Here is a 25,694-nt window from a genome sequence, read left to right on the forward strand (position 1 = left end):
CGCCGTACATTGAATTAATCAGACACAAAGCTATCGTTGTCTTAAAGCGACAGTCCGGACTGTTAAAGCTGCACATGCACCGTGCAGGAGCATCCCATCACTGCTCAACAAAGACATTTCTTTCCTTGCGTGACATTTCAGCACCTCAGTTTCCCCCCCTCTCTCTCACGCATGTTGTCCTCACATCGCAGATTCTTCCTTCAGGAGGTGTTTACAGGATGCCAGAGCAGCCAGGAGGTTGTGAAGCATGCAATAAAAACATTTGGACTTCTACATACATTGTTTTTGGAATACAGATTTTTATTACTGTACAATAAATTACAGATTTCATGTTCATTCCTACAGTCTGCACTTTGGTCTGTTGGTTAAAATCATTCCCTTCTTGGTTGTCAGGAATTGTCATGTAAACATGTTTTTATAGGCACATACAGCACTTGTTAACATGAAGCATCTCTTCACCTCCCCCACATCTCTCTCACACCTTTCGCACAAAGAAACGCTCGGCTGCTTTCTCTCAGTGGGTGTAGAGGGAGGCGGTGAAGACAATGTCCCTGCGGATGGCCAGGGAGGCCTTCTCCATCTTGCTCCCCAGGACGGAGTCTCCCACGATGCGGGCGGCCTGTCGCACCTCCTTTAGGACCTCATCCAGGCGCTGGATGCAGCGGACCACTGTGCCCTCCTGGACGTCGGTCAGCTGGGCGATCTCTGCGAACGGCTGTGGTGGGACAGAGGGAGTGAGACAGAAGGAGGGTGAGACATGACATGACAAGATGGTGAATCAGGAAGATGTGTCTAGAAGGTCTAGTCTGTAGGATTTAGTGGCATGTAGCGGTGAGGTTGCAACCAACTGAAACTTCTCCTGTGATTTTCTATCATATTCCTAGCCGCTGCTCCGTTGCTATGGTCTCTCCCTGCTTCCTGCGCAATTCAGCTCTGGCTGGTCTACATAAAAGGCATCAGTTCCAGTGCCCCAGCCTGGGAAAATCCTCACCCAACACCCAAACTGCAAAATACAGAGAGCGTTCCCAGGTGGCGACAGACTTAATTAGCATTGTGTGAACTTGTTTAGCCAGGGCTTGAATGCAACGGACCTTCATTTTTATGTAAAAGTTCCACTCTTAGCTTTAAAGATGTACTAAAAAAGGAAAGGCCATGATCAATGCAGCAGAGGTTGAGATGTCCTGAATCCTAAAATGCCCACGATGCTTAAAAGCAGCGTTTGTCAGACCCTCCATGCCTGGTAAATGTCTATCTTTCAAACTCCTTCCCACAGTTTGTAACACGATCTTTCTGTTAAGATTTTGATATCTCCGTGCCCAAGCTGAGACTTTTTTAGACGTTGAAAAGCTCTTTTCAGAGCCAAGAAAGACATGCAACTGTTTTCACAGTGCTGAGTAGTTCTCCCCATGACGAGTAAACTCATCTTTAAATGTGAAATTGGTTGAGTGCTCCTTTGATATGCAGTTTTCTTCTCATCCAGATACAGACTGCATGTAATTACCAGGTGTTAAATGGGGTCACAATCAAGTGCAACAACAAGGAGTCAAACCTCACCATGCCTCTGGCCCAGCAGTACACCACCTCTGTCAGGCCAAACTTGAACTGGCCAACAAACTCCTCAGCTGTCTGTGGTATCCCACAATCCCTCTGCAGCTCTCCGATACGCTTGGCCACTGACAGCACCCGATCGATGCCCTGGAAAAAAGACAAAGAGACAGAGAGAGAGATACAGTCAGTGTCTAGTCATAGTTGGGGGGGCGTAGTGAGAGCAGAGTCGGCGATGGGGGAAACGGTCCTTTCCTCCAGCCTGTAAATGCTGGGAAGACGCAGTTTTTAAACTCACATAAGAGTCACTACACTTACCGTCGATTTGATCCATTAAACTTATCATAATATCAGTACCCTGCAGCCATTAACGCTATGATGTAATAGTGACGTCCAAGCACGTTTCGAGACAGTATAGCGGCGCTAATGCCACTCAGTGCCATTAGCCAGAGTTTTGATGATGTGCTATAACATTATCACACAAGGTTCTGCAACCAATTATAAAATTACTGTTTATTTAAATAGAGTCTGGGTTTGGCGATAGCGATTTTGAGGCTGTTTCTGGTTCAACAAAAAGGATCTTTGGGTGGGTGTAAACTGCGATCGTGCCCTGAGTATTCACATTGCAACCTGGCAGCAACTCTTCAGCATGGTAGTGAATGCTGTTTTCCCCTAAGTGTAAAAGGATGTGACGTTTTCTAGGCTTTCCCATAAATACTGGCTGTATCTGTGGGGGAGCAGATGAGAAAGACTGAGTTAAGCATAAAAGACAGTGGTTTTAGTTTTACAAGCGGCCCTTAAATGCATCACTCTCTCTCCTCTTGGTGTTGTTCAAGAAATCTGTTTTACAAACTGTGCCATGACGCATCTGCTCTCCTATCGCAGGTCTGCAGAGCTCAGGTCATCACTAATTCAGGCTCTCATAAAGCACTTTCATGTATCAGGGGCCGTTTAACAACACACACTGACACAGCAGAGCCCAGCTTGACAGAGACAGACGAGTGAATTAAGAAGTGAGGGACTGACGGGGATGAGTCAGGTGGAGTGCCCTTACTGTCCTTTCTGCAGGGAGAAGATGTACTATGTGTGTGTGTGTGTGTGTGTGTGTGTGTGTATGCGTTTGTGTGTGTGAGAGTGAGAGTGAGTCACCCACAGAGGAGGCAGATTCTGTACAGTATGTCAGTACACACATCATGACTGTCACTTTAATATCCATGCTCTCCATGAGATACAAGCCAGAATGAACCACTTCCTCCTCACCTCCTGCAGCGTGTTGGTAATGTGCGGCTCAACCTGTGTGTTCTGAGTGAACACCAAACAGGACAGCAGGGCGGCGCTCTCCTCGGGCGCCAGCGGGCTCAGGACGTTCTCGAACAGCAGCTCGGTCAGCAGCAGCTCGTGGCTGCTAATCTGACAGGCGACGCGGCCTTTCAGCTGGACCGCCCCACTGGTGTCGACGTACTGGAGGGACTGCAGCACCTGAGGGAGAGGAGTGGGGAGATAAACTTCTGAGTGTGACTGTTCAGGATCAATCGAACTGAATCTGCCGGCACTCAGTTAAAATGCTACTCCTCTATGAAACTGCAAAAAAAATTAAAAAGTAGAGTCTATAGAGTCAATACGACAGGCTTATAGTGACACTAATGATGTAGGACTTTGTTTCCAGGGTTCGCACACACATTTTCATGGGCCAAATTTTAAAACCTGTCCATGACTTTTCAAGGACTCATAACAAAATTTTTATTCTGGAAAAGCATACACTTCACTGTGTCTGCTGCAGCACTTGCCGGCCTGGTTACAGTACTTCTCTCTACACACACAGGCAGGAGAGTCTTGCTTCCCATAACAAACACCACAACACTACGTCACATACACGCATAACGTCTAAAAGTGGAAGGTTTGGCCAGTGTAAGTCATGGAAAATCAGAACTGTGCAAGTTTTCCATTTAAATCAAGCATCAAATAAGTTGTTTGACTTAATTTGCCTCACTTGACATTGCTCATCCTTCAATGTGACTATTGCACACTGCACTTGAGATTGTGAAATTTCATGACTTTTCCAGGCTTTCAATGACTGTGGGAACCCAGTGTTTCTCAATATTTTGTGGCTTGTGACTCAATTTGTGATCCTACATTTTCTGATATTATAAGTAATTCTCTCTCGGGGGTCTAGCTTGGTGTGTTGGTCCACATCTTTGGTCCAAACTGAAATGTTCCAACAAATATAAATAGATTGCCCTGAAATTTTGTGCAACCATACACGGCTCCCAGAGGACAATCCTTAATGTCTTTGGTGATCCTCCATCATCAGGTCAAATTGTTAATTTGTCCAAATACTTTGGTTTATAGTCAAGTCTAAAGTCTTAAATCTCAAGCAACAAACATTGAAATTGAAATATATTAGTTAATTAATCCAACTTAATGTCTATTTAACTTATTTATCAAGCGAAAACTCCAAATATTTACTAATTCAAGCTTCTCAAATGTGAAGATTAGCTGTTTTTATCCATTAGAAATTCAATATATTTGGATGTTGGACTGTTTTTTGTGTCTTTTTATTATTTGGGGGGCATTTTTATGCCTTTATTAGATACAGCAGACATTAAAGAGAGAGATGCTGGACTTGAACCAGGGATGTTGCACGTAATGCTCTGCAACTTTAAGGAATACTTAAAGGGAAATAGTCCAGTTGAATGGCAGGACAGCAAAACAAAACATGCATGACCATATGTTGCGATGGTGACTTATTATTGTATTGTATTGTTTACAAAGAATGAAAGAAATATATTGAATAAATGAATTTTGTTTTAATTATTTTATGTAATTTTTTCCAGTAATGTCCAGTAAGTGTCCATATCTCCCATGTTTTCTCCTTGTGTGAAGGAGCTACATAACATCTGGTTGTAAATTCCATTGTTGAAGAAGGAAAACAGTTACTATTGCTGGCATTCTCTGCCGGCCTCATCTTATTTTATCACCCTGCTCCTATCCACTGAAATGATATCCAGTTTGCCATCTACCATCCTCCTGACTCCATGTGAATGCAACAATAGAACCTGATGTAGGACCTCTACCATCATAATGTGTATTAGACTGAAGGCCTAAATACAAATGTGAATATTTGAGAACATAACTAAAATGATAAACAACATTCTCATTCTTTTATTTTGTTCTGATAACAAAATAAAAATCCACTCCACAGGATTGGAAAGTGACCTTATTCTGGAAAAAAAAAAAAAAACACGCCCTGACAGAAATGGGACAGCGAGTCAAACGTCTGGTCCAAACCTTGATCCTCTGGTGGTATTCAGGCAGCAGAGACAGAGACTGATCCGACACCAGGAACAGCAGCCTGTCCAGCTCCTCCTGCACATTCATCCTCTCCTGAACCCGAGCAAACTGAAACACAAGCACGCACACACACACACACACACACACACACACACACACACACACACACCATGGTTACTTAACTTGAGTATACAACAGCAGTGCTGCAGCACTTGACCTGATTTCAGTGCATCATAAAAAACCAACTCTGTATTCTAGCAGAGGAGAAAACGTTTCCTATCGTGGTCTCATTGACAGCGCAGAGGACTCTCTTGGAGAACATATTACATAAACCCACTGAGGCCAATTACTTTATACTAACAGCTTGCACTGTAGAGCACACTGCATTACCACCGCTTTATAATATCCACAATTCATAAAGACACAAGAAAGTGTGAATCAACAGTGATGAGAGGAGACAGTGATACTGCAGCTAAGAGCTTGTTATCTCGCACAGTAATGAGAGGAATTTTGCGTTTGTGTGTGAGATGGCTCAAATGACACGCTGAGCTTGTGAGACAGCGATGAGCTGCAGCTACGAGCCTATATGGGTAATTATAGAAACAGCCGGCTCCGATTTTTACATCTTATCTCCTCAACAAGGCTGCCAGGGAGACAGGATACACAAACACAAAAGCAGAAATCTTGTGGCGTAGTTTGATGTTATTATTGTGAAACTAGGGGAGAAATGACGAAGGGATAAAAGGAAACTGATGCTGGAATGAAAAGGGAGAAATGAGAGGAGGGATTCAACTGTAAAGTGTCTTATGTAAGGGTATGATGTTAATTAGCTGCATAAATATGCAACTGCTGCACAAAAGAATTTGAAGTCTTTATTAAACAAACAGTAAAATGAAACACTTACATCATCATTCATCTGCATAGTGCATCTCAAAAATATAAATAACTCCCATAAAAGAGTTTCTTCAAGGACAGCTTCGATTAAACAAACACACACACACACACACACACACACACACACACACACACCTGCTCTGCAAAGGTGGGCGAGTGGATGCAGTTGAACTCTCTGAGGCTGTCTTGCAGCACACGGAGCCTCATGGAGCCCTCCACCACGTCCACGCTCTTCAACTGGAGGTCGTTCACGGGGTCAAGACTTGCTATGCCGCTGGGGTTGGCTTCGGCCAATCGCAGCAGCTCCTGGGTCGCTGTGGAAATGGCTTGGCCAGGAGGGTCAAACCTGAAGGACGAGAGGGTGAAGGAGATAATGAAAAAGAGGAGAGCATGAAAGAGAACCTCCTTTTCGGTGGCATGACACAAAGAGTTTAAGTGTAGATTTATAGCATTATTAATAGATACTTTAAAGTTCGAAAGAAAGCCTAGTACGTAGACATTAAACAAGACATCAACCAAGCTGTTTCTCACATACTTGAATCGCGGCTGTTGCCTCTTGTTATAATTGTCGATGATCCTGTCTGGAATCACTTTGAGGGTTTTCACTGTGATGGCTGAGATGTCTCGAAGCTTCAACTTTTGCACCGTGTGGCTGCAAGGGCCTGATGAAAACAAAAGGAGCAACCATCATACAAGCTCATGCTTCTGTTACACTCACTGCAAGTTACTCAATAGAATGACCGCGACGTGAATGTACGTCACACCTGTCGACCGACCTTCGGGTATGAAGAGAGCCGTGTTGTAGAGGTGAGGGAAAGCGTTGCTGTTGTTTTCTTTTCCTTCCCCTTCTTCATTGCCCTTCTCGCAGATGACGAGAGCTGTGAAAGTGCGATTCACAGAGTCATTGGAAACCTGGCGCGGAGAGAAGATTGGAGAAGATGTCAAAAGATGGCAGTAGGAATCAAGAGCAAATTTCCACTAGGTGCTCAACTTTCCTCACAGTCTCAGGACTTGCAGGTTGGGTGAAAGACAAACTCTTATGTCCTGCAGGTGGGAGTGTGTCTGTGCCTTTTTTCCAGACCCACTCGACCCTGAGCTCTGAGAATACTGGGTGTCTACTTAAGTGATTTACAAGCTACATTTTCTGTCCCAAACCTGTTTCCCTTTTGCCCATATACTCCTCGTCCATTTGCTTTACTTGAAGGTCTCTCTTGCAAAAGATAGATTTCGCTGGTTAAATAAACATCAAATAAATCAGTGCTTCAGTTTATTTTACACCAGCTAAATACAGTATGACTGGACGTTAACTTGAAATGTCCCTATCAAATAAATAAATGTAATTTCAGGCATGGATTCAGCACAGCAGGCAGCCTTACTAGAAGGCAGTTAAGACTGGTATGTGTGATGACTGTTAGAGAGTGTTTATGTTTTCATCTACTGTTGCTCTTAACACACACATCAACACACACACACCTACCTGTAAGATAACTCCCAGGGCGTTGAGATGCTGCTTGTTGTTCACCACCATGACTCGACCCACAGAAAGAGCCTTCAGCCCGTTGACGGACTCCAGAATAGCGCGCTGAAACCAGAGACAGCAGCGAGGAAATGTAGCAAGCAGCAGATTAAAGTTGTAGGAATTTGATCTTTGTTTGTGTGTTTATGTGTGTGTCTCAGAGTGTGTTTACCTGGAGGGCCTCGGTGGTGGTTCGCAGCTCAGTCACAGTGTGGTAGTAAGGCAACAGGTCAGACAGCTGGCCCTCTGTATCCAGAGGAGGCAGAGAGGACAGCGTCTGCTTCAGCTGGCTGATCCTCTTCTCATGGGCCTACAGCAGGAGAAGAAGAAGAAGAAGAAAGAAGACCGGTTATGATGTAACTGACCCTTCACTAAGCCCCTCCCTATAACAGCCACTGTCCAATCCTACGTTAGCAACAGTAAGTAGAGATGGGAGGCCTGTCGAGCTTTCAGAACGAGGGAAAACACAAAAACAGTTGCATATGAAACCTTTTGAAAGCTTTACAAGGGGGGCAGGACTTTGCCAAGGGTCAGTTGTGGGTTTTCATGACTCAAGGAAGATGCAAAACACATGAGTGAAGAGCAGGGCGTTCCTTTTTTAGCTGCATTTTTTGTTTCTATGTTATGTACTAACTTCATTTTACATCTGCCGTACAGCATTTACAGTCTCCAGGTGTATGTTACCTGAGTGTCCCTGTGACTTTCAGAGAAGCTCCTCCTCATCATGTCGGTCACGCGGAGGGCTTCCACTCGCAGCAGGTTGAGGATCATCGTGTAGGTCAGTCTGAACTGGGACTGGAGGGTGGTGGGTTTACCCTGAGCGAAACAAAAAAGGATGATGTCTAGAAGAAAAGTTGGTACACAACTAAGAGGCGAGATTATCCAATATGTGAGTCAATTTTAACTTAAATGAACAAAAGTGACAACATCAGCAACAAAGTATTAAAAAAACTATATAAATAAATAAATTTAAAAAAAAAAATGGGTTTATTGAGGGGCAATTGTAAAATAAATTCCCTTTATATTTAACATGACATTAAATATAACATTCCTTGAAATGATTGGGAAAGAAGAAGATAAAGCTCCTGTTAAAGATGAAGGAGAATATTTTCTAGTGAAGAGCACACTGAAATCAAAACATTCTCTCCCAGTGAAAGTGAGTTAAAATAGCGCACTTAACTGTGTTATTAAATGTTTAATGAATAACCCACCGTGCAACACCTTCCTTGAAACTCAGCCAAAGTAAACAGACAGCTCATAGAAGAAACGGGTGAAGTAGACTTACAGTAGCACCACAGCAAATTATATATAAACAGGCCTCACCAGCATCATGACATGCAGATCTGCCATCTCGTGAACTCCAGCTTTGCACAGGATGATGACGGTGCCTGTGGCGTCCAGACCTCTCCTGCCTGCTCGGCCCGCCATCTGGATATACTCACCTAAAAGTACAAGTTCAAAAACATAAAAGCGATATCAAAACTACTGTTGTTTTCCCTCGACTCTGATTCATCCTCGGAGATGAAAGAGCATAATAAATGTTGGCTCAGATGAAAGAGAGGGAACGCAGACACACGAGAGACGGAGAGAGAGAGCACCGAACCTGGCAGCAGATTTCTAAAGCCGGTCCCGTCGTGTTTCCTGATGCTGTCAAACACCACGGTCCTGGCAGGCATGTTCACTCCCATTGCAAACGTCTCTGTGGCAAACAGCACCTGGGAGATGAAGGGATGTTGTATTAACCATCTGTGGGCTGACGTGTGTTTGCAGATTATGCTTGAAGCAGCAGATATAGCTTCTCTCCTTCTTAACGAGCCGTTCTGACTCACCTTTACGAGGCCTCGTGAGAAGAGCATCTCAATGACCTCCTTCAGTATCGGCAGGATCCCGCTATGATGAACGGCTATTCCTCTCTTCAACAGGTCCCTCATGACCAGGATCTGAACATCACATTTATTACAATGTGTTACAACTGTAGACTTTACTGTTAATACAGCATTAAGGCTTAACTCCATCTTTCACGCTGTCACAAAAGCTACTAAATATTTAATGTGCTTTAATGTATCTTTAATGAGTGTATGTTTTATTGGTGCTTGTGTTAGCTGCTGTTTTATTTCTTACGCTCCAACATTAGTCATTGTTTTAAATGACTGCATGTTTGCATTTTGTGTAGACTCTCACAGAGACTGCTGTTGCAGACTTCATGCATTCATTTGGCCAAATTAGATTCTGGTGGGAGATATAGACACTTCCTTGCATACAGGACGTGACTGCAAAACATAATTATACCCTCATCAATATTATTTAATACTTCTTCTAAGATGTGTTTTCATGTCCACCATCTCCTGAAGGAAATATGTGGGAAATGCTCCACCATAGAAATATTAGTGTTATTCTATTACTATGTGCTCCTCTGTCCTGCTAGAAGCCAACGTTGTCTGTCTGTCTGACATTTGCTGCTGAGCAGGCAGTGTACTGTGGAGCTCTTTAGCTGAAAACAAAACGATGTTGATGAGAGCTGTGAGACTGAAGCAAGACAGTGAAGCTGCAGGCTGGAAAACTAAAGCAACGAGCTAAAAGAACTAAAATGCCGGTTAGATAATAACTCTGAGCAACCCTTTTCACATTACACAGAGTAATTTGATCCATTCACAAAAAAAATTAATAAGTGCAATGTGCGAACTGTTCAAAGATGCAAGCCAAGAGCCTCGCTGCTAGATCCCAGATATCTAGCATGCTAAACATCTGGACCTGTGGGGGACTTTGTCGGTGAGTTACAGCCAATGAAACCGCAAGACACACGTTGAAGTGAAACCTGGTGAGTTTGCCTGTAACAATACGACCTTAACTGTATGTGCTGCATTTGCAGCACTGATTCAAGTTGTTGCTGCACACAGACGACACAGGCTGTAAATGGTAAAGATGTATGAAAACAGGCTATTTTAAGAACACGTGCCAGTGACAACAACAAAACCTGTCACGCCCATGGTGCTATGTCATTTCCCGTGTTACTTCGCGCATGTGTGTTCATTAAAACACATAGTTGGGAGCACAGACTGTACATAAAGATGGACGACATGACAGCTCCCAAAAGTGATGCCAAAACATCTCGGTCACCCCCTGGTGGCTGGCTAAAGTACATGTCATAAACCCCATCCCTTGGATGTTAGTGGATGGGACGCGGGCCAAACTAAAGACATCAAAGTACGCATCAAATATTTTTTCTCAAAGATGGTTTCTGTCATTTTAGGTAGTTTGTTGCTGCTGTTTGTTCAAGTGTTTGTTTTTTCTGTTAAGTTTGACTTTAGTCAGTTATTTCATGCTGTCATGATTGACTGCCAATCAGTGTGCTCGCTATCAGTGGTGCTGCTTGTGAATGGATGAACAGGTGTTTGGGCAGGAACTGCATAATGCCAAGATCACAACTGTGCACACTCTGGCTCCAAATGATTTCACCAGCGCAAGATGGCAGCAGGCGTATCCAGGATATTTTGGCTTCATTTTTCTACAGTGGGGGGAAGTGGAGACATGTTGTGCATCTTCATATACTATGATTTGGAAACAGACAGACTCATGATGGATTCCTCCACGTGGAAGATCTTGTAGTTGCCAGTCAGTCATGTAGTCTGAAAACCACAAAGACTTCAAGACTTAGCTTAACTTAGGCTTAGCTAAAGCTGGCTGCTCTTTACCTGAGGCAGCTGTCGGTCTCCTCCTCGGAGTCGACTCAGGCTCTTCTGGAAGAAAGAGTGGATCTCGGCCTTCTCTATGGAGGTGGTCATGTCCATGGAGTCCAGCGAGCGGGCATTGTCGTCACAGCGTGTACGAGAAAAGGTGAACGCAACCACTGGTGTCTGCTGCCGTTGGGACAGGAAGTGCAGGAGAGTGAGCCACACCGATCGGTCCTGTAGGGAATCATAGAGACAGGGATGAGAACATGAAGCATGATGTTGTTGTTAAAGAAAAATGTCAGAAGACAAGGTGAAGGAACTCACCTGACTGGCTGTAGTGTTGTGAGAAGTGCTTTTTGTGCCAAATGATTGGGCGTGTTTGCTGGTGCGCTCCTTCTTGGCATCGACAGCTGCGTAATACCTGAACAACAAGCACAACTTCCTTTATGAGAACTCGTTTACTCGACTAAAAATAACATCTCTACAGGAGGAAGTACCACACAGCTGCATACAAGAAAATGTTCTACCCTTTAGTGAGGAAGTTTCCTGAAGCATCGATCAGTAGGAACATCTCTTTCTGAGTCTTGGTGCTGTTTCCAGTGTACAGATAATGCTCCAGAGGCACAGGTCTCTTCATTGTGCTGATCACGTAAATGTGCCTCTTCTTTATACGACTAGGAATAAAAAAAGATTAATGAGGGAAATGTTCAAAAGATTTCAAAAAATGCAATTAATATTAGAAGCTTGGCTCTTAAACGCTCTCTAATATTCAGAGCACTAACCCGATCCACTCGCTAAACTCCAGAGCATTGGGCACTGTGGCGCTGAGGAGAATGATACTGACGTGATCGGGAAGCATAATCAAGACTTCCTCCCACACAACCCCTCTCTGAGGAAAAACAAACAGGAGAGGAAACTTGTGACTCCTGACTTCAGAAGTAAAATAAGATGAATGAAAGATGCAGAGAACAGCTGAGACGGCTCCTGACCTCCGCGTCGTTGATGTAGTGAACCTCGTCAAAGATCACCCACTCCAAGTCTCTGATGACCTCAGAGCCATTGTACAGCATGGAACTGAAAGAGAGCGATAAATCTAAAAAGCTCTGACAATTTGATTAAAAACGTGAATTTAATATCCATAAAAAACAGCCAGAGTACCGGAGAATCTCAGTGGTCATGATGAGACAAGAAGATTCGGGGCTGAGCTGGACGTCGCCCGTCAGGAGTCCGACATCACCAAAAGTGTTTTTGAAGTCTCTGAACTTCTGATTGGACAGGGCTTTGATGGGAGATGTGTAGATGGTCCTATCAAAACACAAAGATTGGGAAGAGAGTCAGAATGCAATTTGCACATGCAGAAAATACATAAACCAAAAAGAGGAAAGAAACGTTGATACTTTTAAGCAGGAATGGGACAATTTTAAAAAATTTCATGTCAAAGTCATCATGGCCAAAATAATTACAATTCATGATAATATCCCGATAATCATCAAAATGTGCTTAAAACTCTTAAAATTGCTCTAAAACATACTGAAATAACTTAACCTTACACTTTAACAAACAAATATTTTACTGGATCACAAACAGGTCACAAATAATTCTAATCAACAGCCTTTTTAGTGAAAAACAACCAATCCAACAATTTATCCAAATAATTAAAATCACATTGTATCTTTTTAGATAAATTATGCAAATACTTAATTAAGATCTTTTTTTTTTTATATATATATAGCTTTATGTACTTGTAGCCTGTTTTCGCAGACTCTTTTTTACTCTTAGTTGCCCAGCAGTCTCTTTGGAAGCTTCTAGATATGTTATTTATTATCCCGATAATGGAAACTGACCACAATCAGCTTATAGTCAGTGTTTTTACCACGATCCGCACTACCATCCCAACTGTTAAGATAATTGGAGGTACTATTTCATATTTATTACAGTCATCACTGTCGGAGGTGAAAACTTAATATGTCTTGGTAGGAAACAAGTATAACAACGTGCAGAGACGCAGGTGGCAGGTACGCAGCAGAGACTTTGGCCCCTATCTCACACTCAGGGCAACTGTCATTGCTAGCTGCAGACCGTCAAAGGTGTCTTTTTAACAGCCAGTGTGTTCAAGCAGCAAATGTACTTGCGTCCATCTATACATCCATGGGCATGTACGTCTTGCAATGAGGTGAGGTCAGGCACATTGTTGGCATATTGCTATATTGATGCAGCAGAAGGTGACTGAGCCACTGACCAATAAAACCTGGACTAAAGTCAGAATGGTGCAGTACTTTCTTGCTGTTTAAAGGGCACATTACTCAGATAGTAAGATGTGCTTACATAGGCAGGTTCACAACGCGTGTACACTCTGCTTGTTACACACACAGGACCTGCAGCTAGGTTGCAGGTGGGTGAAATAATACATAATTAAGGAGGAAAATATTCATTACATCCTCTAAAATGTGCACCGAGAGCAGAGCAGAGCAGAGCTGCTGTCCGACTCCACAATAAGAGATGTTGTGCACATTAATGCACAAGAAGCAGTGTGACTTCATTGATTATTTCAGAAGCTAAAAGTTATGTTTGCTCTGTGGAGTTCATAATCACAGTTTTTAGTTTTGCTGCTTAAATGTCCCACAATATTTGCTGCAGTGACATTACTGCTTTACTGTGTTACCCTCAGCAATGGAATGGGAGATGACACTCTGATATGTCCCGTTCAAAACATCCAGTAAAAACTTCAAACCCAAACTGCTGTCTTTAACTTCTCCTGAAAGTGTGTAGCTGTGCACCTATGCACACAGCGAGGGCAAACAGAGGGAAATTAATTTGTGCCAACCAATACACACCTTGTCATGTGTTTCTGTGAGAGCGCGATGGCATATTCGGCCACCACTGTTTTGCCAGCTGATGTGTGCGCGGCCACAAACACAGAGTCATGCGCCTCCAGCCTCAGCACAGCCTGTTTCTGGAAGACGTCCAGCTCAAACGGCCACTGGAGCAGAGAGGAGGGCAGAGAAACAGATCAGTTATCACAGGATGCTCATGTGACGATTCATCACATATTCAGAGAAACACAGAGACAACAAATAAATAGGGAGGGAAGTGTGCAGCATGCATACAAAGAAACAGACTTATTTTATTAACTGGATGATTTCTAGAATACCGACCTTGAAAGCTGGGTTGGGGATGCGTTTATAGAAATCATCGCAGGGTGAAGTTATGTTGACAGGGATGGCCCATTTCTTATTTTCCTCTGGGTTCTCTTTTGGCTTTGATGTCTCATCTTTTCCTTTCTCTGAGGGAGTCGAGGATGACACAACATCCTGGAGAAAGAGGAAGGGAGGCAGATTTCAGTGCAGTTAATGTTTAGCTAGAGGCCTAGCTGGAATTTAGATTGCACTGATAACAGCATGACTGTAGCTTGGAAAAAGCAGGACTACATGCAGAGCATCTGCAGTGATTGAGAACAGTTGGGAGTAACAACCATGAATTATATGACACATGTAACAGTTGGCTAGGCCTACGTAGGACCAGGACAGGCAAGTATTGTGATTTTTTAAATGACACACAGCCCAATACCCAGGACAAAGGAGAGAGGAGACGACAAAGCACAAAACAGACTAATTAGAAAAGCCCAATGTTTATCTCAGTGTTTATTACAGACTGTATTTTCATCTCTTTCTTTTCCATTGCTGTATTTATGACCTAACGTTACCTTTGCAGTCTCACTAAGTTGTAGACAACATGCATCAATGACCACAAATGTTATAACTCAACCACCAACACTGTTCAACTTAAGTAACATAAAACATAACTGAATTTCAATTTGCCATATTTCTACAGTTACACAATACTGGTCAATATTTAATATCTAACAAAGGCAATATAAAGAAATTAATCTATTCCCAGCTGACCATTTTAGTGTTGATTTAATAGAAGAGAAAAAAAATTGCAGTACCTTGATGCCCAGGTCTTCAAGGCTGTTTGTTCTCGGTAGTTTGGGAGCCTCTTCAGTTGCTTTGCCCTCCTCTTTCTCCTCTGGCTCAGGCTGCAAATCAGTGATGTCGTCCAGTGTGGACAGGAGGGACATGAGGTTGACCTCTGGCTTTGCTCTCTTGGCATCTTCAGGATACAAATTTAAAAAAAGAAAATTAGTTGAATTATCTTTAAAACCTGTAGGGTTATATCTATATCTGATATCTAACCTTTGTCAGTGAAGTCCATCCCAGCTTTCAGTCCAGGTGGGATTCTGAGTAAATCTATGAGGGGGGAAATAGGGACAAATTCAATCGTAAAGAGCTGAAATAACAACAGAAGTCTCACCATTATTTTACAACACTGTGAGTCAAAAAAAAAAAAAAATCACCATTCTCAAAGTCTATGTCCTCCTCCAGCTCAGATTTCTTCTTGATTTGGTCCAGAGTCAGCTCCTCCATTCCTCCTGTGAACATCACCATCACAACAAATATGTTGAAGACAAAGTCCAAACATGTCATGTATAAACATCTCAACTAAAGGACGACAGCACTGAAGAGAAAATGCTTTGAATGAATCGACTGTATCTCACCGGGGAGGAAGGGGTAGTTGGTGTTGCTGCCTCGGAGGCTCTCTGACGGAGGCCCGGGCTGACGTTGTAATGAAAGCGAGTTCTTTGCTGACAGGCCAGTGTTCTCCAGTAACACCTTAAGGTGAGTTAAAGACATAACAGGACAAAAGTAGCAGAATTAACCTTTACTTTGTTTAGAGTAACACAATGGGCGCTTTCTCTTGAACAGACATAGATGGATTATTCAATTATACAGTTTTAACACATTTTCTTTTTGGCCTTAAGAGTGCAGCTAATAATTATTTTCATTATTTCATTATTATTGTATTAGTCATTAGGTCTATAAAATGTTAGAAATTAGTAAAACAAGCCCACCACAATTTTTCAAACATATTAAAATTCCTTTTTTTTATCTAACAGACAGTCCAAAATCCCAAAGCTACTTGGTTTACTAACAAGAAAACAAAAAAAATAGCCAAAAAAAAAAAAAAAAAAATCACATCAGAGAAGCACAAGGATTTTTTTCCATAATTTTGGCTCAAAAAATGATTAAAACCCTTACTTAATGTAAAAGAAAGTTGCAGATTAATATTCCATCAATCCACTGCTTGATTAATTGTTTCAGCTCTAGATGATATTACGCTTTATAAGCAATTAATAACAGCACAGTAGGATGAGTGAGCCAGTGTGTCTGTGAGCTACCTCTGTGAAGTCCAGCAGCATCCCTGTGGTTGGATCTCTGACAACGGACAGACCAGAGTGAAGAGAGGACGGAGTGCAGTTGATAAGAGAGTCAACATTTACGTCTCTCTGAGTCACCCTGGTGAAGACGACAACACAACAGAAACATCTTCTTCAGAAACACATATAAAACAAATTGAATGACTCAGATCAATCAGGAATATCTGATTTGAAATTATTCTTGTAATCAAAAACGTTTACTTTACAATTCATTTATTTGTTGTTATAACACCAAATACTGTATGTTATTAAATTATCTGTTGTATTTGTATCGCAGCTAATAACTTTTATTATTTTCTCTTTACTTTCAGGGTCAAATTATTTCAATTAGGTAACATTAAAGAATAAAGGTTAAAGTTAAAAAGACAAAAAGTTATTTAATAATGATCATATCTTAATCTTCTTTATTAATTTTTATTTCGTACACTTGTTACTTTGATTAATTTCCCTCTAAGACAACATTTTGTTGCTCCCTGTAAAGCAGGGATTAAAAAGGGGTCAATGGATTCTCTCATTTGGTATTTGCTATCATTTGCTGAATCTTAAAATACTGAAACAATCCCATCACACATTTGTCACTGGATGCAAATATGTACATTAAATTGTCTACAACACCCAGTAATGGCAACATGTACTGACTCTAAAGCACATATCGGTGCAAATTCATTATCGGAACACGTACTTAAGAAACTTCTTGAAGGCAAAGTCTGTGTCATGTACAGGAAGCCATGCAGCGTCCTGTAAAAACTGTTTCTCTACTTCCGTCTCCAGGCTCAGGCTGGTGGGAGGAAGCCCATGTGGGAGCTGTGGATGGAAAAATAAGAAATAAGTAGATGCATATAAGGTAACCGTTAAATCACAGGTCTGATTCCTAATTCATATATGAATTCCTATATTTTTTCCACAGGATTACTGTCAACTACCTACTGAAGTCCATCTATTTAAAACTATCTGCTAAATTCTATTAAAAAATAGACTGCACTGACAAACTTATCACAGTAAAAGTACAGAAGTATTATCTGCAAATTTTACTTAAAGTATCAAAAGTGAAACTACTTCTTACGCAGAATAAAAACACCTCTATAAATGTATTAAATTACTGGATCTTTAGTGCAGATGTTTTAATATTGCTGGTCCAGATGCAGCAATTTTATCTACTTTCCATAGTGTTGGATAGTTTATTCTCTAACAATGCATCATATTTCATGAGCTGATTATATGTTTTGGACAAATAACCACAACTTTCAGATAAATGTAGCACAAAAAGTACAATATTCCCCTCTGAAATGTGGTGAAATATACGTGCAAAGCAGCATAAAATGTAAAAACTCAAGTTTTTCTTGAGTAAATGTACACAGTCATGCTGCTGCATCCTCACCGTGCTCTGTGGAGGTAAAGGCTGGTCAGGTAAGGGGTGTGTGATGAGCTCAAACCTGCCCGAGCATCCCATCTCCAGCAGGGACAGCGGCAGGTCCATGGGGCCCGCGGGGGGCACATCTGCAGAGAGGAGCGAGACAACAACACAAAGAGTATGAATGACTAAACAAATACAATGAGGGTAGTCCACAGCCATGCAGGAAGATGCTCCCAGTGCATGCAAACGCCAACTTCACGCTGTTATTGTCTGTATGGGTTCAAGACAGACTGAATAAACATTAATAAGGCCATTGGTTAATTGGCTAAATATCAAATATATGAGCTATGAGTCTGCTGAATGGTGCACTGATTGACAGCTACCCCTTTTAGCCACATCATCACACAAGCTACACTCGTGAGCGGTGTTAAAACCATGAAACGCGTTTAAATATAAATGTAAATATGCAAGCTGGCTGTACGTTAAATAAGCCACAACTTACTTATTCTGTCCATGTTCCCACTCCCAAAATGAAAGCTAAAAGTTGCCACCAAATAGTTCCTGCTGTCGCCTCGGAAGTTGCCAACATTGACAAGCGGAAGTGGCTACTAAGTTAGCTAAACTAAGCTAGCTCCTGGAAAAAATAAAAACTGAAATGTAAAAGTGTCATCTATCTTTACAAACGAGTCTAAAAATATATAATTAATTATAATATTATAAAGGGATGTCGTTGTGTGTATCCAATTTTTTGTTTTAAAAAAAAAGTTAAACGCCATCAGAAGCATCAACGTCATATCTACGCGTCGGTGTTTTCGTTCAGACGGCACCGTTTGAATCTGGTAAGTGAAATGGATTTGATAAAATATAATAACCGTCGTTTAAGGTAGTTTTAAAAGACCACAGTTGTTTTATTATTCTGGCAGGCTGTTAGTTTACTTTTTAATGTGGTCTAAATTAGCTAACTACATTTATATTATCAGAAAGAAGTTGTGGTTTCTGCCTGCAGACCTTATTAGCTTACAGGCTAGCATCTGTTAACGGATGACAATAATTTGTCAATGCCTATTTTGCGTTACTACTCCTGCTGTATTTGTCACCAGCTGCTAATGCATTTGTATGTGTCGTAGCTGTTGTTGTCATGGTGGTGTTTCCAAGTAGTCTGACGGAGGAAGAGGAGGCTCTGCAAAAGAAATATGCTAAACTCAAGAAAAAGGTAAATAAATGGAAGCTCGGTGTCACATCCCTTAAAACCATGGTAGTCTGTGAAATGTAAGACTTTGGCATTTTCAATTAAGTTGTGGATGTGTAGCAATGTCACATATGTTTTAAAGGGGGACGGCACCCATTTTCAGAGTTCATACATGTTATTTCTCTGGTCTAAAACAGTCCAAAAATATAGAATAATTGAATAAAGCTCATTTGGGTATAACATAGAAAACAAATATTCTGTGGGTCCATAAAATCAGGCTCCCACTTGTTGTGGAGCAGCTCCAGACTTTATACTTTAAGTCACAAATTCAAGACATACTGCTCTGGCTTCTGGCTTTGAGAGACAGTAGCTCATGTTCACAAATCTTGATTGACGTTTTCTAGGCTAAGGAAATAACATTCAAACATTCCCCTTTAATGGCAAGTGTTGAATTAATTTCTCAATTATAACAAGTCTCCTCATAATCACTGTTATTTTAGCACTAAACTTTGTTCACTGTCTTCTCAGAAAAAGGCGCTGCTCGCCTTGAAGAAGCAGAGTTCAACCAACCAGACAAACCAGAGTGGATTGAAACGAAGTAAGTGCATTTGACTCCACTCCACAATTTGTGTACTTGTCCTCTCACACATAAAGAAAATAAACCTTGTGTTTACTGGCCACCATTGTTCCTAGTGTGTATAATTTAATTAACTGATTTATGGAATATCTTTTATTTGTACAATGCCACCTGTTGACTCATGTATGAATATGTCCTGTCCACAAGAATTAAAAACAGGAAATGACAACACAACGTCAATAATAAACACAATAATGTTTTTGCCATAAATAGAACAAATAATTGGACAAAATATTTATGACCTGCATGCCTATTTGTATCCTTATACTCACTCAAGTCGACCCTATTTAAAATTTCAAGGCTTCTGGAGGCCTAATTTTTATTTCTGCTAAAGCAGCATGTATTTTACTTTAACCTATTTTAATCTACTTCAACTCTGGGTATAATTTTGTTAACTTTTCATTACAGCTTTGTCAGACCAGCCTGTTGTTGACACTGCAACGGCGACAGAGCAAGCAAAGATGCTGATCAAGTCAGGTGCCATCAGCGCCATCAAATCGGAAAACAAGAACTCGGGCTTTAAACGCTCTCGAATGCTGGAAATTAAACTCAAGGTGAGCTATCACTCCTTAGACGGTGCTGTCTCAGGTGATGTTTAGCTGTTTTGTTTGTTCATTTGTTAAACTGTTGCTCTTTGTCTGCTACAGGATCCTGAGAAAGGCCCAGTTCCTGCTTTCTTACCGTTCCAAAGGAGCGTGTCTACAGATGAAGAACAACCTGAGGTACAGAGGATAAAAAAAAACATGATAAAAACATGGCTGCAATTGGTGTCTCCTAAATTTATAGGTTTCTTTTTTTGAGTAGCATCAAATCCTCAAATTTTGAATATTACTGGGAAAAAATAGCCAATGCAAAGTTTACTTCTTCCAGTGGTGACCTGATCACATGGCCACACATTCAGGCTATTGTTTTCTACTCAGAGTTACATGCCTTATGTCAAATTTCTGTCAAAGGTCACGCCTAACTGTAGTGTTAAAAAGCCATATATGCCATATTATGCACATTTACACATTTGCAATTACAAGATCTGAAAAAAGAGGTTGCGGAAAAAGCTGCAGTGCTCTTATGTTGCACTTTAACAGAAAACAAAATGCACAGCTTACTCTGGTGTTGTCATATGTGTGCTTCTCCTAGTCTGGGAAGAGAGCCCACAGGAAGTCTCTGTATGAGAGGTAATGTCTTAAAACCATGGTGAACAAGCAAAACAAACTGTTTAATACACTGACAGTGAGTATCTGTGGGTGTGACATCATTTCATCTGTGTGCCCCCTGCAGCTTTGTCAGCTCAAGCGACCGATACCGGGATGAAGAGGATGGAGGTGGCATGTCAACCAGCCGCGATATGGACAGAGAGAGAGAGCGAGACCGCGACCGAGAGCTGGATAGAGAGCGGGACAGAGACCGAGATAGAGACCGGGAGAGGGATAGAGACAGAGACAGAGGCAGGGACAGGGACAGAGACAGGGAGCGGGACCGAGAAAGAGACAGAGACCGAAGCAGAGACAGGGATCGAGACCGCGACAGGGAACGGGACAGAGAGCGAGATGGACCATTCAGACGTGAGTAACCAACAAAGGAAAAAACAACTATAAGGAAGGCAGAAATATCTCTACATATATGAATTCAGTGCAGAGCCAAGTCATGATGTGGGTATAGAGTGGTGGTGGTGGTTGTGATTTGCATGCTGGGACACAAATGATTTTTCTCCCATGTTTTTATTCTCAGGGTCAGACTCATACCCAGAGCGGAGAGGAGTACGAAAGGGGAATACCGTGTATGTTTATGGCTCTGGGCTCGGCGAGGACAACCTGCGTTCTGCCTTCTCTCAACATGGAAACATCATCGACCTCTCCATGGACAACCCGCGCAAGTATGGAACCTTGTGTAAACATAATGGTCATCTCTACCTACTTTTATGTAGGGCTGCACAATATGTCATTTTTTTAACCATCGTCACTGTGTCAACTTGTGCGATAAACACATCACAAAAGAGATATGTGTTTCTGAAGAAGATATTTCCGACAATATTTTTTTGAGTTAGCTGAGGGTATCAATAGAAAACTGCACTTTAAAATGTAGCTATCATTCTTTTGTTTTCAGTTCAGTGTTAAATTTGTTCATTTTAATTCAACAAGCAATTTGTGGTATTTTAGCAGTTTACTGAAAGACAGACCTGAGTACACTTTAATCTCTGTTTATTTATCACTAGTAATATTGTTATAGTTATATTCAATGTTACACATATCAACCAATCAATGAAATCAGTCAACATTTGGCACATTTTCCTCATATTGTGCAGCCTTACTGTTATAAATGTATAGCTGTCTTATTGCATATACAAAACAGTTGTGATTTTTTTTCTGTTTCTTTTTCTAGTTGTGCATTTATCACTTTTGAGAAGATGGAGTCTGCAGACCAGGCTGTAGCTGAGGTTGGTGTTATCATTTATAAGAAAAAACAGACAATGCATACATATAATCTTCTTCCATGATTAATAATAACACAGCAACCTACAAAACAGGATTCAACCCAGAAATTAGATTAAAACGTAAATGTAATTCAGAGTAGAGAAGCCAATCAGCAGACCATTAAAACAATATGTAAAAAGTACTCTTATAGAGTTCAGTAGTTGCAGGTACTGGCGTTTTTTGTTTATCACAATCTGAGTATATCGTTATTACTAGTGTAGATATGATATTTAGAGACTGCCAAATATAATTACTTTTAATATTACTCAGTTAATACTAGACCTTAGTATGATGGTCATCTAAAGATGGGGAGATCTTAAACTTTGTCAATGCTCAAAGATGTTCTCTGGCATTAAACGTGAATGGCCTCCATCTTTTTCTGCGCGTCTACAGACTACTACAGTGTTTCTTGGGCTCCTTTGGGCACCAACCCAAAGTGGGTCAAACTTACTTTCTGACTTTAATTCATATTAGTGCATGGAGATGGTATTGTTTTTTTCTAGATGTATTTTCTCTCTTTTGTAGGCAGTTAACCAGTGAACTTGGTCATTGGCAGGAAATTTTAGTCTAAAATGTAAAAATAGGATTTGTGATAGGGCGGCACAATGTGTAAAAAAAAAAAAAAAAATTATAATTATTTTGATGAATATTGCAATATACGTCACAAATGTAGTGGTAACGGCAATTTTTGCATTTCATTTTCACTAAAAAAAATATAAAAATGGTGACTGTGATTTTTGCTGTTTTTTTTTTTTTGTACCAAACAAGCATGTTCCCTTAAGTCATCTCGGCATCTCTGCAGCACCACAGTGCTACTGATCATTTTACCTTTACCAAAAAGGATAATTGCCATATTACAATTTCAATAATATTTTGATTAATTGTGCAGCCCAAGTTTGTGACATGTGAGATAATTTAAAGATATAGCTATATTATGTTTTGTGATAAAGTTGCAATTTATAATTGGGATTCGTGGCAGTGGTTCATTTTGTGTCATTTAACCCCCCATCACTAGATCCTATATTGTTGTAATCTAGCCTTAGTCATCTGACTCAACCACTCCAACATCACAATATATCGCTAGCGTATACACAAAGAACACTGGCCCATGAAACATGAAGGGTCAGTAAGTGCACACTGCGAACACTGACAGCATTGTTTTCCCAATATAAGATTTTAAAAAGTCGTAATACGTCACCTTGGTTACAATTTTACAATATATCGCAACATATTAAATAGCAAATCCCCAAATTTTGCCAGTATACAGCCCTGGGATTAAATGAATGATTTTTGCCTTTATTATGAGGCTAATTAACAGCAGATATCATGGTTAATTACAAAAATGTGCACATTTATTTTAACAAGTACCTTTTATTTTATCCTGAAGTTGCAAAAGTCCTGATATGTGGCTATTACTGCTTTTTTACTGTTTTTGTTTGATGTTATTTTAACTATTGAGAGAAGCCTTGTGAAATTTCATTGTACCTGAGTATATTGACATTAAAGATCATTCATTCATTCCTAATAAGTAATTACACAATCATGGGCATACTTTTTTTTACTGTCTCATATATCTTTTTTTTTTTTTTTTTTTTTTTTTTTTTTTTTGTTAATTAATTAATAATTTTAATTTGACATATAACAAAAGACGACATACAGACATACCACATATAACATACATACTGTTAGACAATAACACAACAACAGTACTATACAAAAATACAAAATCAAACAGGACATTTTGGGGGGGGGGGGGGGGGGGGGGGGGTGCGCAGAACAGATACCATAAAGTTCAATCACCGTTTTCAACCATTTTCCCTAGATAAGATCTTATAAAAATCCAGGGTCCATCGCCACCATGGTCATATTCAAAAAGAGTTGAAGCTGCCCGTTCCATTGATAATAGATTCAGAAAGTCTTTTAACCAATTATCTATGTTGAAGCAGTTTGGTTTGTGTGATTTCCAATTCATCAGAATTATACGCTTAACTGACATATAAGCTAGAGCAATAATATGGTGTGTAAGCTTTGATTGTATACTTTCTATCCTTGTGCCTAAGAGGCAAACTGATGGACACAAAGGTATTTTCACATCTAGAATAGAAGACAAGCTTAATATCACCTTGTCCCAAAAACATCTCACTGGGGGACAATGCCACAACAGATGCATAAGTGATCCTGCCCCACCACAGCCATGCCAACATAAATGGGAAAGGGAGTGATCAATTTTTTGTAGTCTACATGGTGTAATGTATGCCCTATGCACGATTTTCATTTGTAAAATTTTATATCGAGCACATTTAGACACCATAGTTGTATTCCTTAAAACAGACTCCCATTGGGCATAAGTCAGGGATACACCCAAATCCCTCTCCCACTGATGTTTGATGGAAGCTAGGCTGTCCGAAGAGGTGAGGCACAACAACCCATACACTGCTGAAACTACCCTCCTTCCTGAGGCAATCTGTCTCAATTTATTATCAAGTTCTCTATTAAGCCCCATGGGCATATTCTTGGAGATGTGTGACCTTAGAATTGATCTTAACTGTAGATATGACAAAAATTCAACATCTCTTAGATTGTACAACTTTTTTAACTCGTTAAAAGGTACCATATCTCCATCCTTCACAATCTGCCCCAATTCATTTATGCCACAGCACTGCCATTTGTTGTTTATCAGTGGTCTGCCTCCAGCCAGTAGAAGGTGGTTGTTCCATATGGGACATGATGGCAAAGATGCCCCATCAAAGGCTAAACGTTTTTGTATAAGTTTAACTATCTCACAAGAAAATCGTATTAAATGATTGTCCATTTTCAGGGTGATTTTAGGGTGATACCATAATGCTGATAAAGAGACAGACTTATCATATTCAGATATAATCTTCTCTTCGATCCATTTCCAACTGCCAACATCACTCTTACATGTATAGGCCCATGACAGAGGAAATCTTACATTATAAGCCAAATAATATGAGTAGACATCCGGTATTGCTAAACCACCAGTTCTTCTTGGTCTCATTAATCTTTTGTAACTTATTCTGGGTTTCTTATCCCTCCACAAAAAAGCAGTAAAAATCTTATTAATTTCTTTAAACCAATGAGAGGGAAATTTAAGCGGTATAGCTGAGATCAGAAATGATAATCTTGGTAAAATATTCATTTTAATCACTTCTGCTCTACCCCATAATGAAATGGGGAGAACTGTCCATCTCTTAATGTCTTCCCTAATTGACTTTAGGAGGTGTGGCCCATTCAAGTCAAAATGTCTCATATATCTAATAGTTAACCTGAGGACAGCCTGAGGTTGTGGGGAATCCCTGCTTACACGAAGCAGACTCCAAACTCACCTCTCTGTTTGTTTCTCACAGTTGAACGGAGCCACGGTGGGAGACGTTCACATCAAAGTCAGCATCGCCAGGAAGCAGCCCATGCTGGATGCTGCCACCGGCAAATCTGTCTGGGCTTCACTGGGTAAACGCGGCGCTCGCATTGTTTGTTTAGACGATGATCAGACTCTCTCTGCGTGTGTCTGCACAGCGTGGATTAACCTTCAACAATGTCTCTCTTCTCTCACAGCTGTGCAGAACAGCACCAAGGGCTCCTACAGAGACAAGAGGAATCAAGTCGTGTACAGTGAAGATTTCCTGGGATGATTTTTTTATTTTGGCATCTTGCTTTTCATGTTTTTTGTTTTAATGGCGTGTTAGCTGGCTCCTGTAAGTGTCATACAAAGTCATCTGTTGTCTCTTGGATTAGATCACGTTGATGCTGTGTGCAGCTCATGAAACTGAGATGCTGTTTGTGGAGCTCAATAAAAAGTTTTCATACAGTGTTACCTTGAGTGAGATTTCCAT

General features: G+C 40.8%; 2 protein-coding genes across 2 annotated transcripts; one reads left to right on the forward strand and one right to left on the reverse strand.

Moving 5' to 3' along the window:
• Positions 1 to 279: 279 nt before the first annotated feature.
• Positions 280 to 18,184, reverse strand: skic2 (SKI2 subunit of superkiller complex). Its single transcript, XM_033637494.2, has 29 exons — positions 18,049 to 18,184; positions 17,571 to 17,689; positions 16,875 to 16,996; positions 16,154 to 16,271; positions 15,473 to 15,587; positions 15,272 to 15,346; positions 15,111 to 15,164; positions 14,864 to 15,027; positions 14,073 to 14,228; positions 13,752 to 13,897; positions 12,076 to 12,222; positions 11,907 to 11,991; positions 11,700 to 11,806; positions 11,445 to 11,591; positions 11,242 to 11,338; positions 10,939 to 11,151; positions 9,076 to 9,186; positions 8,850 to 8,961; positions 8,570 to 8,688; positions 7,931 to 8,062; positions 7,419 to 7,556; positions 7,208 to 7,312; positions 6,507 to 6,642; positions 6,266 to 6,392; positions 5,866 to 6,076; positions 4,834 to 4,944; positions 2,806 to 3,024; positions 1,555 to 1,695; positions 280 to 715 (listed from the first exon to the last, which is right to left on the reverse strand). Exons 1-29 carry the CDS (start codon positions 18,059 to 18,061, stop codon positions 515 to 517), a joined length of 3,741 nt encoding a protein of 1,246 aa, XP_033493385.1. The 5' UTR covers positions 18,062 to 18,184; the 3' UTR covers positions 280 to 514.
• A 122-nt stretch (positions 18,185 to 18,306) lies between these two features.
• On the forward strand, positions 18,307 to 25,672 carry nelfe (negative elongation factor complex member E). The gene is made up of 11 exons (XM_033637495.2): positions 18,307 to 18,385; positions 18,674 to 18,759; positions 19,264 to 19,333; positions 19,781 to 19,926; positions 20,020 to 20,094; positions 20,507 to 20,544; positions 20,648 to 20,931; positions 21,098 to 21,242; positions 21,749 to 21,803; positions 25,209 to 25,311; positions 25,417 to 25,672. The coding sequence occupies exons 2-11, from the start codon at positions 18,685 to 18,687 to the stop codon at positions 25,491 to 25,493; spliced, it is 1,068 nt and encodes a 355-aa protein (XP_033493386.1). The 5' UTR covers positions 18,307 to 18,385; positions 18,674 to 18,684; the 3' UTR covers positions 25,494 to 25,672.
• Positions 25,673 to 25,694: the final 22 nt, after the last annotated feature.

This window comes from Epinephelus lanceolatus, chromosome 16 (genome assembly GCF_041903045.1).
Source record: "Epinephelus lanceolatus isolate andai-2023 chromosome 16, ASM4190304v1, whole genome shotgun sequence".
NCBI lineage: Eukaryota > Metazoa > Chordata > Actinopteri > Perciformes > Serranidae > Epinephelus > Epinephelus lanceolatus.

Bases quoted from the DNA above. Each gene is read 5' to 3' on its own strand.
- skic2 (XM_033637494.2), bottom strand. The intron at 15,588-16,153 runs GTAGCTCACAGA...ACTCACCTTAAG, and splicing joins TGCTGCTGGACTTCACAGAG to GTGTTACTGGAGAACACTGG. The intron at 716-1,554 runs GTGAGGTTTGAC...GTCCCACCACAG, and splicing joins ACTGCTGGGCCAGAGGCATG to CCGTTCGCAGAGATCGCCCA.
- nelfe (XM_033637495.2), top strand. From the start codon at position 18,685: ATGGTGGTGTTTCCAAGTAGTCTGACGGAGGAAGAGGAGGCTCTGCAA. The intron at 20,932-21,097 runs GTGAGTAACCAA...TTTTATTCTCAG, and splicing joins GCGAGATGGACCATTCAGAC to GGTCAGACTCATACCCAGAG. The intron at 21,804-25,208 runs GTTGGTGTTATC...TGTTTCTCACAG, and splicing joins CAGACCAGGCTGTAGCTGAG to TTGAACGGAGCCACGGTGGG.